Genomic DNA, 14,838 nt, shown 5'->3' with positions numbered 1-14,838 from the left:
GCATTTTTTGACTGAAAAATGTTTACACCATGTTTATCTCCACTTTTAAACACTTTCTGCTGAAAGGAGGAATGCCTGCACAGCATGTTCTTCAACCTTCTGATGAAGGCTTACACATCTTGTTACCTTTTGTAGACTGCCTGGAAGGAATTTATGATCCCCTAGCAGCGCAGAGACCCATGCTGAAAAAGCTTAATGTGAGTTTTCAACTAACTCTAGCTGTCCTTTATAGCTTTATTGATGCTTCTTTAGCTAAGGTCCCCATGGTGCAAGATCCCAGTAAAATAAAGACCTAGCTCTGTGCAAGGTGGCTGCTCAATTAAAAGAGAAAAGGAAGTTTCCAAGAACAATTTCAATGCAAGGAGCATTATAGAAGTGGGAAAGGCATGAGTCATCAGAAATCTTACAGGACAGAACACCAAAATATGGGAAAGGCCTCAGCACTTTGGGTAGAGCCTGTGCTGCTGAAACTTAATTGTGCATTGTTAATAGGCAGTGTGAATGAGAACTGATCTTCTCAAACCTGAATGCTGCAATTACTACTCTTGGCTTTCTTGCAATGAAATGATGCATAGCTACCAGCTTTGTCTAAGGAACCTGCAAGAAATGCAAGCTATGCCACCATTACCTTACAGAGCAAGAAAGTGACCACAAATGTTAGGCTTAAAGTATCAAGATGTTGCCCACTTCAGAGGGTCAGCCTGAGACACTCAGAAGTTCACTAAGAGACTCTGTGCTATTCATCAGATCCATTTAGCATCCCCAGGATTTCCAGACTCCCCACTGCAATGAAGAACCTGGGTGCCAATGGCTCTTAAGCCCAATGCAGTCCTGCACTAGATTTAGGAAGCCTGGACAGTGCAAGCAAACTGCTAGGTCAGCTCAAAAGAAACCATGTTGATTGCCATGGGAGCCTTGCCTATTGCTCATCAATAAGTCACTGAAAGCAAGTGTTTCTGCAAAGCAGATAAGTATAGATTGACTCTTTCTGATGGAAATCTGTTCCACTGGGAAATACTGGACTGTGACACAGGTACTGCTGACCTTGTCAGCAACCTTCCCTGAAAGCATTTCAATTCTCTATAGCAGATTGCAAATCAAGTCCAAAGGGACATTGGTAAAGTCATGCTGTATCTCTGAGAGGCTCCTACTAGTGTCTCTGTCTACAGCTTGTACAGCTTGAGGCAAAACTCATATAGAGTCCCTTTGGTTTTCACTACTGTCGTTTGGAAGAAAAGTGAACTTGAGACTTACCTCTGCTAATTCTCTGTTTTTCTCCAGAAAGGATTCCTGGTGTATCAATGACGCTGATGCTCTCTAACACTGGATTAGGTAGCTGGGCACAAACAAACCTGTGTGAAAATACATGTGTTTAAAATAAAAGCAAGAGGTATTTATGATGTGCTGAACATCACAGGCAGCATGGGACAAGCCAGGCTCTGATCTCACTTACAAGTCTTCAGTTGGAGCTTGGAGCTACTGTTGATTTAAAGAAATGAGAAAGAAGCCAGAACCAAGCACTTTCTCTGACTATTTTGCTGCTTCTGGAACATGGGTCTCAATCATGACCTATGACAGGGTTTTTACGTGGCCCCTAAATTGTGACTTATTAATGAAAATGTGAAAATCCAAATGTTTTCATTTGCTGTTTAGATTATAGCAAGAAGTGGTATTTGTTTTTCTTCACTTAAGCGTTCCCCTGCAGAGTCCTGAACTCAAGTGAACTGAAGTAACTCGTTTAAAAAAAAAGAATTAAAAATCAGCAACATTGCAGGATTTTTGTTCACTTCAAATCTGGTCTTAGACAGAAAGTGTGCTATTCTTGTGACATGGAAATCCTAAAGCATAGGCAGCATGAGATCTCAAGGGGTCACTTAGTCTATCCTCCTGCCTCAAGGCAGGATCAATCAGATGTTTGTCTAAAGTGTTCTTCAAATCCATAACAATGCAGATGCACCAACATTTGCTGGAAGTCTACTCCATTACTTACCCTTACAGCAAAACCTCTTTTTCTTAACATCTAATCTAAATCTCCCATGCTACAATGCTTTCCAGTCTCAAACACAGTAGATGTGGAAAATGATTTATTTTTCCCCTCTTGTCCCAACATATACTGTTGTCATCCTGTCTCCCCCCAGTCTTTCCTTTAAAGAAAACAGGTTGGGGTTCCCCCCCCCAGTCTCTTTCTGTTCTCTCTAGCTGCCTTTCCAGCTAATTTCTAAATCCCTGAAGACCCTTGCAGCTTTCCTTTGGGTCCTCTCAAACTACTCCACATATTTCTTCAGGCATGGTGCCCCAAGCTGACGTGGTAATCCAGCTGTGAGCTTGCCAGTGGTGAACAGAGTGGATGGATTGCTCCTTATCTCTTACATATGACAGTCCTGTTTATATATCTCAGCAAGATGTTTGCTTTTGTAACAGCAGTATGACACTGTGGACTTACATTCAGTTTGTAATTCACTCTTCCCCCCTCTGCAGCTCCATTTCTGTGTAATTGCTCTTTAGCTAGTTGTTCCCCATCTTGTAGCTATGCAAATCACTGCTTAAGAAGAGTAACTTGTGCTTCTTGTTAGTGGGTTGCAGCTCATCTATTTCAGTTGCTGGTAACAGCAAAGGACAGTAAAAGCCTATCCACTTACATGGCTCCCAGTAGCATTTCAGGGATAGCCTTTTTGTGATGGCATTCCAGGAGCTATAAATATGTGTGTGTATATGTATGTAAGCATATTAATAGGGTGGTGTGACTTCCAGGCATAAAAAACATGTTACTGTGGGAGGAAGCAGAACCACATAAAGGATGGGGGTTGGCACAAGGGCCACTAGATGCAGTCAAGGCAAACAGAGCCTTGAAGCGCTCTGAGTGGCTGGTTCTGCTGAAGTCCCCACAGCTATGAGCTCCTCCAGGCTATGCTACAACCCCACCCCAATTTTTCTACTTGCATGACTCCAAGAAGATTCTGACAAGAGTGAATCCTCATGGGTTAGATGAGTGTCTTCTCTCCTAAGCTGTCCGCTATTTCAGACCACATATTACAGCCTCTCTCTCTCACATCTGCAGCTTGGTAGGTTGCAACAGGGAGCATTTCTGAACGTGTAACACCTCATGTGGAAGCGGGAGACTGGCTTGATTCTCCTGTTGAGTGCCAGGCAAAGCAGCAGAGAACAAAAGGCTCAGGAGGTCATGTTATTCCCCTGTCCTGCCAGCCCATGTTTGCTTGCCACTGTTACAGCCCTGACCATTCCTTATGGTCTAATATTAAATGGCTCAGCAAGGGGATTTTCTACCAGTTTCTCTAGGTAAAGTACTCCACAGGACATTTCAGATACAAGGTCAGAGGCCAGCAGGAGTGAGTGCATTCTGGTTCTGTTGGCAAGGTTGTTAAGGCTGCTGCCTTCCTGCTGTCCCAGCAGAACTGCAGGATCTCAGGGAGCATGACCTAATTCTGTGTGGGCCATATGAAGGAAAGAATGTGCTGCCAATCTAGACTTCCACTACCTCTACAGGTAGAGCATGGAGGTGAAGGAGGAACCTGTTATCTGTGATGTCTCCCACTGTTTACACCACAAAAGCAGGGCTGATTCCACCTTAGCTTCCCAAGACAGACTTTGGGGGTGGGAGGAATCTTGCAACCAAGCCAATGTGATATGAAAGTAATGGCTGAGATTCCTCATTTTGCTCCAGGGCCTTGGTGCCAAACAAGTCCTCCTGATAACAAGATGCAACCTGCAGTTTCTCTACTGGGATCCCTCCAGAGCTGGGGTACTGCCAGCAGAGTTGGAGTGAGGAAAACAAGCCCTTCTCTCAGTACCCAGGCACCACCTGGGGCAAGGAGAGGCAGACAAGAGACAGGGCACTGCAGAGCTGCTACCCTCTTTTCAGCCCTGGGCAGCTTGTCAGCCCTATCCCTGCCCTTAGCAGAATGCCCTTCCTTAGCCAGGAAGGTATGGGCAGGCACTCCATCTCCTGGGAATGAAGTGAGGGAGAAGACAGGCTCTGAGCAGCACAATTAGTTGCTGCCTCCCAGCCAAGTCCCGATTACCACTCTTCCCTTGCTTCCTGGAAGGCAGCAGATCCCAGTTTCTGCTGGGAAGGGAGTACCAGTTGAGGCTGGATGCTCACTCCTTCTGGTCCTCCGTTTAGCTCCTCTGGAGCAGCAGGCTCTGCACCCCAGATGACACAGTGCCATGGGTTGCCACCTCCCAGCCAAGACCAGCATGGTCTATGTGAATGCTGCTGCCTTGTGCTGCTCTGTTCCTTTCCACTGGTGCCCATAGCCAGTTGTTACCTTTAACCACCCACGGGTAAAGCAGACTTGCCCAGGGTCACTCTCTTATCTCAGCTTAGAGGGGTGGCTCCTGGAGATCACCTCCCTTCTCCAAATTTGCTGCTCACAGCCTCCTAGCTGAGGTCAGTGCCTTGGCATACACACAGCAGTAGCAAGATATGTGCAAGGCAGAGACAGTTCTGCATTGTCTCTTGCCAAGAAGCCAGGCCCACAACGGGGTAAGTGTGGGTGGCTTGATCCAGTCCAGTGGATGCACCCTGACTTATATCTGCTAAATTTCTGGCCCTCTGAGTCAATTCTTGCATGTGCTTAATTTCCTAATTAGCTGTGATGCTCACACTGCTGAGCTAGTCCCTCTTAGCATGTCTTCCTCTGCTAGTTAAGAAATTGTTACCTCCTTTTTTAATCTGTCAGCAGAAAAGGGGTTAATTGGCTGTTTTGGCTACTCCCTGCATTGCTAGCAGGACTGCACTTCTGCTGCTGCTGAGTCACTGCTGTGCCCCTCTGCCCTCCTGTCCTCACAGGCACACACTTGACTCCCTCCTCACAGGAGAAGCAAGAGGAGCAGGAGAGTAAGAAGAGCACTGCATGATACAGTGAACTGGGCTAACGGACACAGAGATCCCTTGCTGTATTAGGAGCAAATTGCATTCAGGACACATCAATCAGTCCAGTTCAGGAGCATTTGCTTTTTTGCCCTCCATGCGTGGCTGCCTTACTCCTGAAGTTGCTTCTCCTCTGCAGTGAACTGTCTGCTAGCTGTGGCTGTTCTTGGCTATCAGCAGAGCTGCTCTGAATAATGTTCTCTTCATCTGCTATCTCCACAGTCCAGGCAGGAGGCCTGTTATTTTCTTAGGGCAAATAATCTTTCTCCCCTGGTGTAGGGAGTGGACAGTCACCTGACATAACTGTTGGCCAGGTGCAGATGTTCTGGGCCCTATTAAATATTGAAAACATCTCAGAGTCTCTTTCATGCAGGACCATGTTGATGTATTTGAATGATGAGCCTGTGTAGTGATCAGATACTGCTTCCAGAGGCTCTGTGAGGTTCTCTGCATAGTAGCAACTCCAGCTAGGTTCCTCTTCTCTCATCAAGCTTCTCCCCATGTTTCTCCACAGGCCCCTTCCCTGTCTCACTGCAGCCTACACCAGCACTCCTGTGGTCAGTGCTGGTAGGAAATGATATACTCTCTAGGTAGACACTCTCTAAGCTCGGAAGTTAGAAAGCAAGCCAAAGCCCAGCTTTCCTGGTTGTTTGGCTGAGCAGCTGCCATGTTTGCTACGTCTCCCACACTGTGTTAGCAGGGAAGGCGCCAATGATGGGTGTAGTCGGTCAGTTTGTTCCCATCTGCCTGCTGTAGCACAGTTTGTGCTCATCTAGGATATGGGTGTGTGCTGCTGGCTTCCTGCAAGGCCTAGATCCAACTCGGTATGGTTGGGCTAGGTCTAGGGGATGGAAAGGTTACATTCCTCATGTCACAGAGCCACTGTCCAAATCCCCTGCTACAGTTTTTTTATGGAAAGATATTACAGCTGTCATCAGTTTGCACCTGAGGTTATATGTATAAGGCATTAGAATGGAGAGAGCCTGGTTTTGTTACAAGGGGGACATTCAAGCAACGTTTAAAAATGCAAGAAAGCAGAGATGCGCATATGGTGCCAGTTCCACTTCTCTACTAACTCTAGTGGCTACGTCTGGTTGGACTATTTAATTTCAGGGAACTGAACTGATGGCAAATGGAAGAAGTTAGGAATATAAAAGCAAGGGAGAGCAAAGCGTAATAAAGAGATTTACCTCTAGACTCCTACAGGATAAGCTTGACAGGCTGTGCTGTGTTTTTTGTTTTGTTTGTTCAAGTAAGATGAAGGTTTGTCCCACTTGAATTTGTTAATCTGCCCTTCACTGAGTGACTGATGTGCACCCGGTAGGACTGGAATGGCTTTGCATCAGCCATGTGGATGGGGAAAAAAAGGAAGAACAGTGTAATGCCTTATCCCTTTAAATTGCTAGCTATGCTGCTCATTAGGTTCTAGCTTTATTCTTCAGAGCACCTAAGATCTCGAGTACTGACCTGTTCAAAAAGGCATTGCCAAAGGCGTTGAGTTTCCTGAACGGTTTTTTGGGATCCACCACCAATGCATTTCCAGGAACGATTCCTTCCACATCTCCTTGCATAACTGCTATAAAGGAGTCGGTTGTAGGCTCTGGTCCAATCCTCATCCCTGGGAAATCCTGCTCCAGCAGGTACCTGTAGACAAAAAACCCCAGGGTGTAGGCATGAGACATGAGCTGCCTAAGTCCTAAATGAGTTGTACTGAAGATTGCAGCGTAATTATGAAGCTCAAGAGTATGGATCCTTCTGAGGCTATTTTTAGCACTGTCACTGAATCGTTCAATAAACGTCATGGTAGCTTTTCTACTCAGGATCTCCATGTTTAAAGCTTTCTTATTTCAGGTGGATTAAGAAATTGAGATGATTATAGCTGCTGGGAAGAGATTGTCATCATGTTTGATCATTTTGTGTATTTTAATCCTCAAGACATTTGGAACAGACTTAGCATAGCAAAGTAAAAACAGCAGTTCACTGCAATCACAGAGTTAATCCTGAAACCTTACCGGCCTTTGGTGCCAATATCAATTACTTCACCGCTGCTCATTTCAGCAGACTCATCCAACTAATGTGCTTAGCCCCCAGTCCAAATCAGTTGCTCAAATGCCAGCTTCTCCCGTACTTGACTGTTGAAGTCTCAAGTGTCCCTTCTTGTGTGCTTCTGCAACACAGCTACAGGTCTGCATGACAAACTGCTCAAGCATATTGAGCATTAAGCATGTGGGTGGCAGAGTATATCCCAGTATTTGTTATCAAGCTAAATAGCGCAGTAAGCACAGCATCCCCTATTTCCTAAGCCTCTGGCAGCCTCTCTGAAGCTACAGTTTGGCAAATTTCAGAGAAAGATAGTCACCCATGTGGCTGTAGGACTTTGACTAGGATCCTTGCAGCACACCCTGACTTACCATGCCAAATTCAGGATGAGTCAATGGTGTGCATGGGACAGTTCCCTTTGGCTCATGAAGGAGCTAAATGCCATCACTGAGGTCAGGTTTGTGCTTGTGGGTGCAGAAAACATCCCACCTGCTGGTCCTGTGCTGAAAACTAAGACCACTGCGTCCATGCGGCTTGCATAAAGGGAGCTAGAACTGGTCTAACCCTCAGTACAGGATGGTGTCATACCACCTGACCTGGTGATAAGCTCTGGATTGTTACATGAGGAACATAATGACCACCAGGTTATGGAAGTTAGTATTATACTGTGTTGCTTGTTGCCAGCAGATAGCTGGCACTTCCTCTTCTGGTGCTTTGACCTAATCTTTAGTAGGTAGAATGTAGAAGTAGAAAGACAAATATAGAATTGTTGTGATGTTAAAACTAGATTCAGGGGATAGGGAAAAAGGAAACAGGAGAAGGGCTGAGGATTCTTCATGGTTGAGACCAGTGTGTTTAACAACCACCATTGGTTCACTCAGGTGAGTCTCATCAGAGAGGGCAAGTTTTCTATGTGAGAGACTACAGGACCACTTGCATGAAGGCTTGTGATAACTTTTCAGGGGTTCCTGCTTTCACTATCATTTTAACAGAGGTAATCACCATTTGGGGAACAGAAAACAATTGTGCTTGTTCAGCAGGGCTATTTATTGACACCATGTCAGCAAACGCATCTTCAGTTCCCAATGGGTAAGGCCAAATCAACTGGATCCAGAGGTAAAACAAGCAAATGTACACCCAAGACATACTGCAAATCACTGCTACTTATCTGGCTTGGTACATATTAATGAAGGGAATAGCTGCAGCAAGAATAACTCCAGCAATGATATCCATAATTCCCTTAGGATCTGACCACCTCCTTTATTGGTATTTTATCATGTATTTTCTTCTATCTTTCATCTAAAGTGATTTTCAAGTCCTGTGCTCACCAGAATGCCCCCAGAAGTGACCTCTCTTAATGGGAGCAACTCAGATGAAACAGCAGCTGTTTAGCAATTTCCAAAAAATTGAAATAATCCAGGAAGGATTCTAGGAAGGAACAGCCCTCTGACCTCCTACAGTAGGGCGGATACATCCTATCTACCTAAAGCCTATGCAGGGGTTCGTTGAACTTTCCCATAAAAGTGGGTCATTACTTAACAAAAGCAGACTGCAGCTAACGCTGGTGTGTGACACCTCCCTGGCTGGAGATCACAATACACCTTCCTGGCAGCTACAGTAACTTCTCTCTAGCTTGAAGCTGCTGAGAGCAAGGAGGAGCTACTTTTCTCTCACCAAAGGCTCTGTACACTGTCCTCTGAATGTTCTAGAAGGCACTTGGCTGGACTCTGGAAACTAAGCTCAGGCCTCCTGGATGACAATTCAAAAATGTTAGCCCCATGGACATTGCTGCAATGCTAAGTCACTGCTATTGGCTTTCCCGTGCTCCTGCTCTGTATTTTGCTTTTCATCTGACATAGTATATTTAAGAGTGATATATGGATGGGCATTCACTGAATCCATAGAAATGAATCTTTGAGTTATCCACTTGCAAATACTAGAGAGAGAAAAGAAACAGATAGTGATAACAATTGTCAAATGCAACAAGTGCTTTTGAGAAACACCCCTTATCCCCAATGCCACGTCACAGCCTTGCCACAACAATAACCTGCTTGTATTTTTACAGGTTTGAGATGCACATGTAGTACGATAACTTTTGAGCAACAGGAGAATAAAAAAGCCTGGGGGTTTTGTCATTTATAGACAAAGCTTCTGAGAAAGTCTAAGCAAAAGTCCTGCATATAATAGCAATACTCCTCTTCAGTCAGGCTGCTCGAAAGAATTTTATCACAACTCCACTCAGCTAATGTTTCAAAGCATTTCTGTGTTTATTTCTTGTATAAGACTTAAAAAAAAAATCACAACAAAAGCACTCATATAGAACTAGCTACAAGCCAATGTTAATTGATTTAATGTGCAACAAGTGGTATGAAAGCAGAGATGAAGATTTGGACTGCCTAGTATCATAGCATCTATTTGAAGCAAGGCTTCTGTGGGAGATTCAGGTACATTGTGCAGCAGGGTGACTGCAGCACAAGAATCTCATTGTACACAGGACAAATACAAGGGGATTTATTGACACTGTCTGACAGGGGGAAAGCAATTCTGCTAGGCAGTGCCACAGGCTGCTTCTGCTAGCAGAAACAAGCTACAGAACACATGCAATTGTCACATTTGTGGGGATTTCTGGGAGAGAAAAGTAAACAATAAGTGTGAAAAACACTGACCAACAGCAAGCAGTTTCCCCTGCCAGTGCAGCATGCCTTACTCTGAGCTGCTGAACACTTTCAAGGGCCTGGGGGAGTGACCTCCAGCCAGGCTGGGGAAGCCTGCAAAGCATGCCAGGCAAGAGGTGAATGTTGGGGGTGTTTTTTAATGACAATCTGATTTTTGGAGAAGTGTCTGGAGTTGGTATGTGGCTGGGAACATCATGCTGTTTGCCCCATTTCAGGCCTGTCCCTGCTCCTAATGAGGGCGGGAGGAGGTGAGGGACAAGGGCAGGAAAGCTGCATTACTGTCAGCCTGGCTTGGGTTACCCTTTCCCAGGCAGGTTTGGAGCAGCATAGGAGCCAGGCAAGGAGATCCCAGGCTCTCCAGGCAGGAGTTCTGCAGGATGTGGGGGAAGGGGCTGTTTGCCTGTGATGAGTCATGCAGGAGCCATGCAGGATGCTGCTGTGTGTGGCAGCAGAGGTGATGCAAAGCGGGAAAGGGAAGAAGGGCAGAGCAGAAGGAAATGGTGACAACTGCTTGGTGCAGGCAGAGATGAAAGGTTCAGGGCCACACGCCAGGTCACACCAGAGCTATGCATGCAGCCTGTAACAAACAGTCTGGAGAGGCCAGGACATGTAAATGATTAGCTGTAGGAGGAAAGGGTGGCAACACCAGAAAAGCAAGCCATGTTGACAGTTAGTAGGTCTCTGGCAGGCTTGTTTATTTTATTAGCAGGATGGCTGGACAGAAGCCAGGATTATTTTTAGAGAAGACCACTGAGTCTAAGTTAATTAGGAGAGTAATGTTCTGTCCTGCACTCCCACCCTCTTACAGGAAACATAAAAAGCAATAACATTATAAAGGCAGGCTCCAGCGACATCCTGCTGTGGCTGTCAGATATTCCCAGGTAGAGGTGTTGCCTTGCCCTCACCATTACAGCCTTTCAGACCCCAGCCCTGCAGAAAAGCCTCATCCAAATGTATGCTGAGGAGATAAATGGGAGTGCAGAAAAAGAGGATACAGCAGGAACCAGGAATGGAAAAGCTGCAGTTAGCAATGCTACATCTTTCACACAGCAAAATAAGGCTCAGCTCCCTGGGTCCCTGAAAGGAGGGGAGAAAACAGCCTGGTTCCACTGAAAACAAGCCAGTGCTCTGGTCTCACTTCACTGGCTTTGACCCACACAAATCACCTCCCTCCTCCCCACCTCAGCCTCTAGGAATGTTTCTCACTGCTGACCTTGACTGCCTTCTTTCTGCCATCAGCTCCTGACAAGAGAGCAGCCTCACAGCAAAATGCTGCAGCTGAGGTGCTTCAGAGCCTTGCATTTCTTCCTTCTTACACCTCAGATTCCCCAAGAACAAGGGAAGATGTTTAAGAGATAAGCCTACCTCAGGTAGGTGACTAAAGTCCTTTGTCCTTTTCTTTTCAAATGGTATACTGGGATCCAGATGAACTGGGGCTGAGTTCATTCCACATGAGTGTTTAGTGACACTGTCATCTCCCTAAATTGCATGGCAGTACAAGCAGGGTGCAATATTAGAGTGGAATGTATACATAAGGATAACACCAATTATCCCCCATCCTGAAGAGATTATGGAAGAGATGTCCACAGGGTTTCTTGCTTCATTCTACTGCCAAGACATAGTGGTTGTCTTCCCTCCCACTTCCTCCCCCAGTCCCCTTTAACTCCTCCCTGCTCTCAGTTTTAGCTCCCACTCGCCTTCCCACAATAACTCTGGATGCTAATCTGGTGCTTATCCCAGCTCTCTAGTGACCAGTGCCTGCAAGCTCCCCCTGGAAGCCTATCACGAGCACCACTGTTTTCTGGCACCTCCTGCCTTTGGCTGGGAACATACTAGAGTAACAGACCCTCACACTCCTACTACTAGAGGCCCTGGGGGTTCTCCAAGAGTTCTCAGCTTTCACTTCTTATGCCTTCCTGGAAGGCCTTCTCAGGTCCATTTTGCACTCCTATAAAGCAGAAGCTCCTGGTCACTTCTGCTTGATCATAGTCTCTGCGTAGGCTCATCCCAGCCCTCTTCACAGAGAGGGCTAGGAGAAGCGGACACAAGCACGAATGAAATGCAGTGGTCAAAGAGTGGCTTAGATCAGCTTGCTGACAGCAGAGCAACAGTGCCGCTGCAATCTCACAAGTGAAGACTCAACCTTCTCCTTTTGCCTGGAACATGCTTTAGGCACATGAACTTGCAAAAGGAGCTCAGGCTTATAGGACTTCACTGAACAGAGAGGGGCAAATGCAGGAAGTCTCTGCTAACAACAGCATGCAGGTGAGACTGCAGGGAAACACTGATGCTGGCAATCCAGAAAAAGAGATACTCTAGTTACACAGCCAGCAACCTCAGGAATGGATGTTCAGCAACCTCCTTGTGTTCAGGGGAAGTTCTGCTCTGAGTGTCAGTAACCCAGAGGGCACAAAAAGCCTTTCAAATACGTTTGGTACCAAGTCGCAGAACAAAGATCTGGAGTAGAATGAGAGTGCTATGCTATCCAAGCTAGCCTCTCTAATTTTCAAAAGAGTAACTCCCTTTCCAACCATGTGCCAAATGCTTCTTGGGGTCATTCATGCCCCTTCACCATCTGCCTGACCTGCTTACATGAGAAAAGCCTTTTTACTCTTAAACTTTGTTTGCCAGGTGCATGACAAGGTAGCAGAAATGCATCCTGTTCTTGGCTCCCAGCTGGGGCACTGAGTAGCTGGAATATTACAGCACACACAAAAAACCCTGCACTTCTCAAGGTCACTCCTTAAGAGGTACAGTCAATTTGATTCACACCTCTCTACTCTCCACAGCTCCCTCCTCCACCAAGAAATACTGGTAGAACAAAGGGCTGGCTGCTTGTGGCTTGCATCCAGATTTACACTGGGGTAATTCCACAGATTTCAACACAGCCACACCAGAAAAAGGCTGGAATTTAATGCTAAGCTTATGAATCACATAGGAAACAGACAGCACAGCTTCAGCTACGATCCCAAGAGAAATGTTGCTGCAAGTTGAACTAGCAGTGTGGCTGAACAGAGATCCCTGCAACCAAGTCCAGCTGGAAAAGTTTAACCCTCTGTCTGACAGTTTCACATCAAACCTGCTCCTGGCAGCTGCCCTTTCTTTAGAGTTAAGAATAAGCTTGGTGCTCCCAGCATCTCAGCAGAGCTGGACAGTTAAAACAGGGCTTACTTTTGGAGCCCTGAAGATCTTGGTCTTCTCTTGTGCACAACCCTCCCCCCCCCCCCCCCCCCCCCCGAGCACACGTTTCTCAAACTAGACTCTGAGCATTGCCTCTGGGCACAGCGCAGGGAAAGAAAGATGCAAGTGTGAAAGAACATTACAAACCCAAGCACCCACTTTAAGGTTCCCTAAGCCATAGGTTGCCCCACCACCCAAACGCTCCATCAGGCTGAAGAGAATGGTTGTTAGAGGGGCTACCCTGAAAGCAACAGTCATGGGGATACCCCGCGTGAGGCTTCCCACAGCCTTTGCACTTTGAACAGACAAGAGGGCCCCGAGTGACTCACGTCTCCACACTAATCCACACTAATGCCCTGCCCGCGCTCCTCAGCCCTGCTCCGGGCTACGTTTTGCCACGTCGGTGTTCCGTGGGACATCTCACACCACCCTGTCCTTGCGAAGGAACGCTCTCTGAGTTTGAGTGCTGGTGGCTTTTCAATTGAAAGCTGCTGATGGGCACCAGGGGCACGGAGCGGGGGGGGGGACAGAAGAGGATCCAGGCATAGCACAGGTAGCAGAGACCTCTTCTGCCCCACCACGGCCCACGGCCACCGAGGATGCCGGCACGCCCGGGAGGCAGGCAGGCAGGCGGCCGGCTTTTACCTGATGAAGGTGGTCTTCCCAGTGGAGTACTGCCCCACGAGGAGCACCATCGGCTTGTTGTCGAAGTCGGCATCCTCCAGAGCCGGCGAGTGGAACTCGTGGAACTTGTAGTGCTCTTCCAGGGGGAGCAGCTTGGTTTTGTAGAGCTTTTTCAGGCCCTCGCTAACCGTCTGAAACACCTCGGGGTCCTTCCTCCGGCGGTCGTCGGTGCCCAGCCAGCTGAACATCTTGGGGCCGCCTGAAGCCAGCTCCGCAGCGACCACCGGGGCTGGGGCGAGGGGCGGCGGGCAGGAGAAGCGCCGCTGGCTGGCTGGCTGCCGGCGCGGGCTAGCCCCGCATGCCCCCTCAGGCCGGCGGGGCCCGGGGGACGGCCTGGCAGGCCTCGCTCCCCTCCAGCGCCCACCCGCGAGGGCCGCCTCCCGTTACGCGACCCGCGCCGGCGGTTTCAGTCAGCAAACGGTCCCCGCGGGAGGCTGCGAAAGGCCGCTTCTCCTCGCAGCCTCGGCCGAGCGGCGCCGGTGGAAGACGCCTCCCTTCACGCCGCCGGCTCCCGGCGTGGGCATGCCGCGGAGGCAGGGCGGGAGGGGCGGGCGGCGGCGGCAGCCCGCGGCGGGCGGTGTTTAAGGGCGGCCCTCCAGGAAATGGGCCGGCGGCGGAAGTCGGCGGCTCCTGGCAGGCGCCGCCCGTTCTTCCCGGCGGGTGAAGCCGCATCGGGCGGCGCCATATTGAGGCGGGGCGCGACGCCGAGGAAAAGCAGGGCGGGGGGGGGGGGGAGACGAGGACACAAGGCCCGCCCCGCTTTTCGCGCCGGGACACGGCGCCCCCTAGGGGCCGCTGCGGGGTGTTGCGGCCCGGTCGCCATTTTATTCGCCTTGTCCCCTCGCTTTAAAATAAATCCCTCCATGTGCAAATTTGACGGGGGGGATCGGCTGTTTCTGAACGCTGCCGCCCCGAGCTGGGTCCCCAACGCTTCCCCAAGCCAACGACTCGGCTGCACTGCTGCTGCCCGCCATTTCCCGGGGGCTTGCAGAGACGAGGCTGGCTGTACCCAGAAGAGTTCACCATTTAAGCAGCTGAGACAGGCAAATTAGCTGCTGTCTCCACTCATTTATTCCTCCAGCAATTAGGGCTGACAGGGCAGCTGCCAAGCGAAGGCTGCGGTGCTCGGGCCGAAGCCTGCATGGGTTTTCCAGCAGCGGCCCGTGGCTCGGCGTGTCCCCAGAGCCAGCCATCAGCCATCATGCCCCGCTGCCGGGCTCTCCTCATCGCCACTGAGCAGCTGGGACAGAGCAGGGAATTTTTCCTAACGTGTCTCCAAGTGTTTTTTTCACTTGAGTTGATCCAGCGGGTCAGAGAAATGTGGCAAGAGGCAGTTTTGGAAGCGGTCCCGCCGTGTGGCGGGCTCCT

The 14,838-nt window shown here is 48.6% G+C and overlaps 1 protein-coding gene across 1 annotated transcript in view; it reads right to left on the bottom strand.

Moving 5' to 3' along the window:
- The window catches only part of EHD3 (EH domain containing 3), a 30,470-nt gene extending 16,432 nt beyond the window's left edge, over positions 1-14,038 (bottom strand). Inside the window, exons 1-3 of the mRNA XM_075042493.1 lie at positions 13,432-14,038; positions 6,359-6,535; positions 1,255-1,352 (exon numbers count right to left, since the gene is read on the bottom strand). Coding sequence (XP_074898594.1) covers positions 1,255-1,352; positions 6,359-6,535; positions 13,432-13,658 — 502 coding nt within the window. The 5' untranslated portion in view covers positions 13,659-14,038. The remainder of the gene's footprint in view (positions 1-1,254; positions 1,353-6,358; positions 6,536-13,431) is intronic.
- Between the last annotated feature and the right edge of the window lie 800 nt (positions 14,039-14,838).

The sequence above is a fragment of the Buteo buteo genome, chromosome 12, assembly GCF_964188355.1.
Source record: "Buteo buteo chromosome 12, bButBut1.hap1.1, whole genome shotgun sequence".
NCBI lineage: Eukaryota > Metazoa > Chordata > Aves > Accipitriformes > Accipitridae > Buteo > Buteo buteo.
Note: the sequence above shows the minus strand (reverse complement) of the source record. Positions and strands in the feature narration are given on the sequence as shown.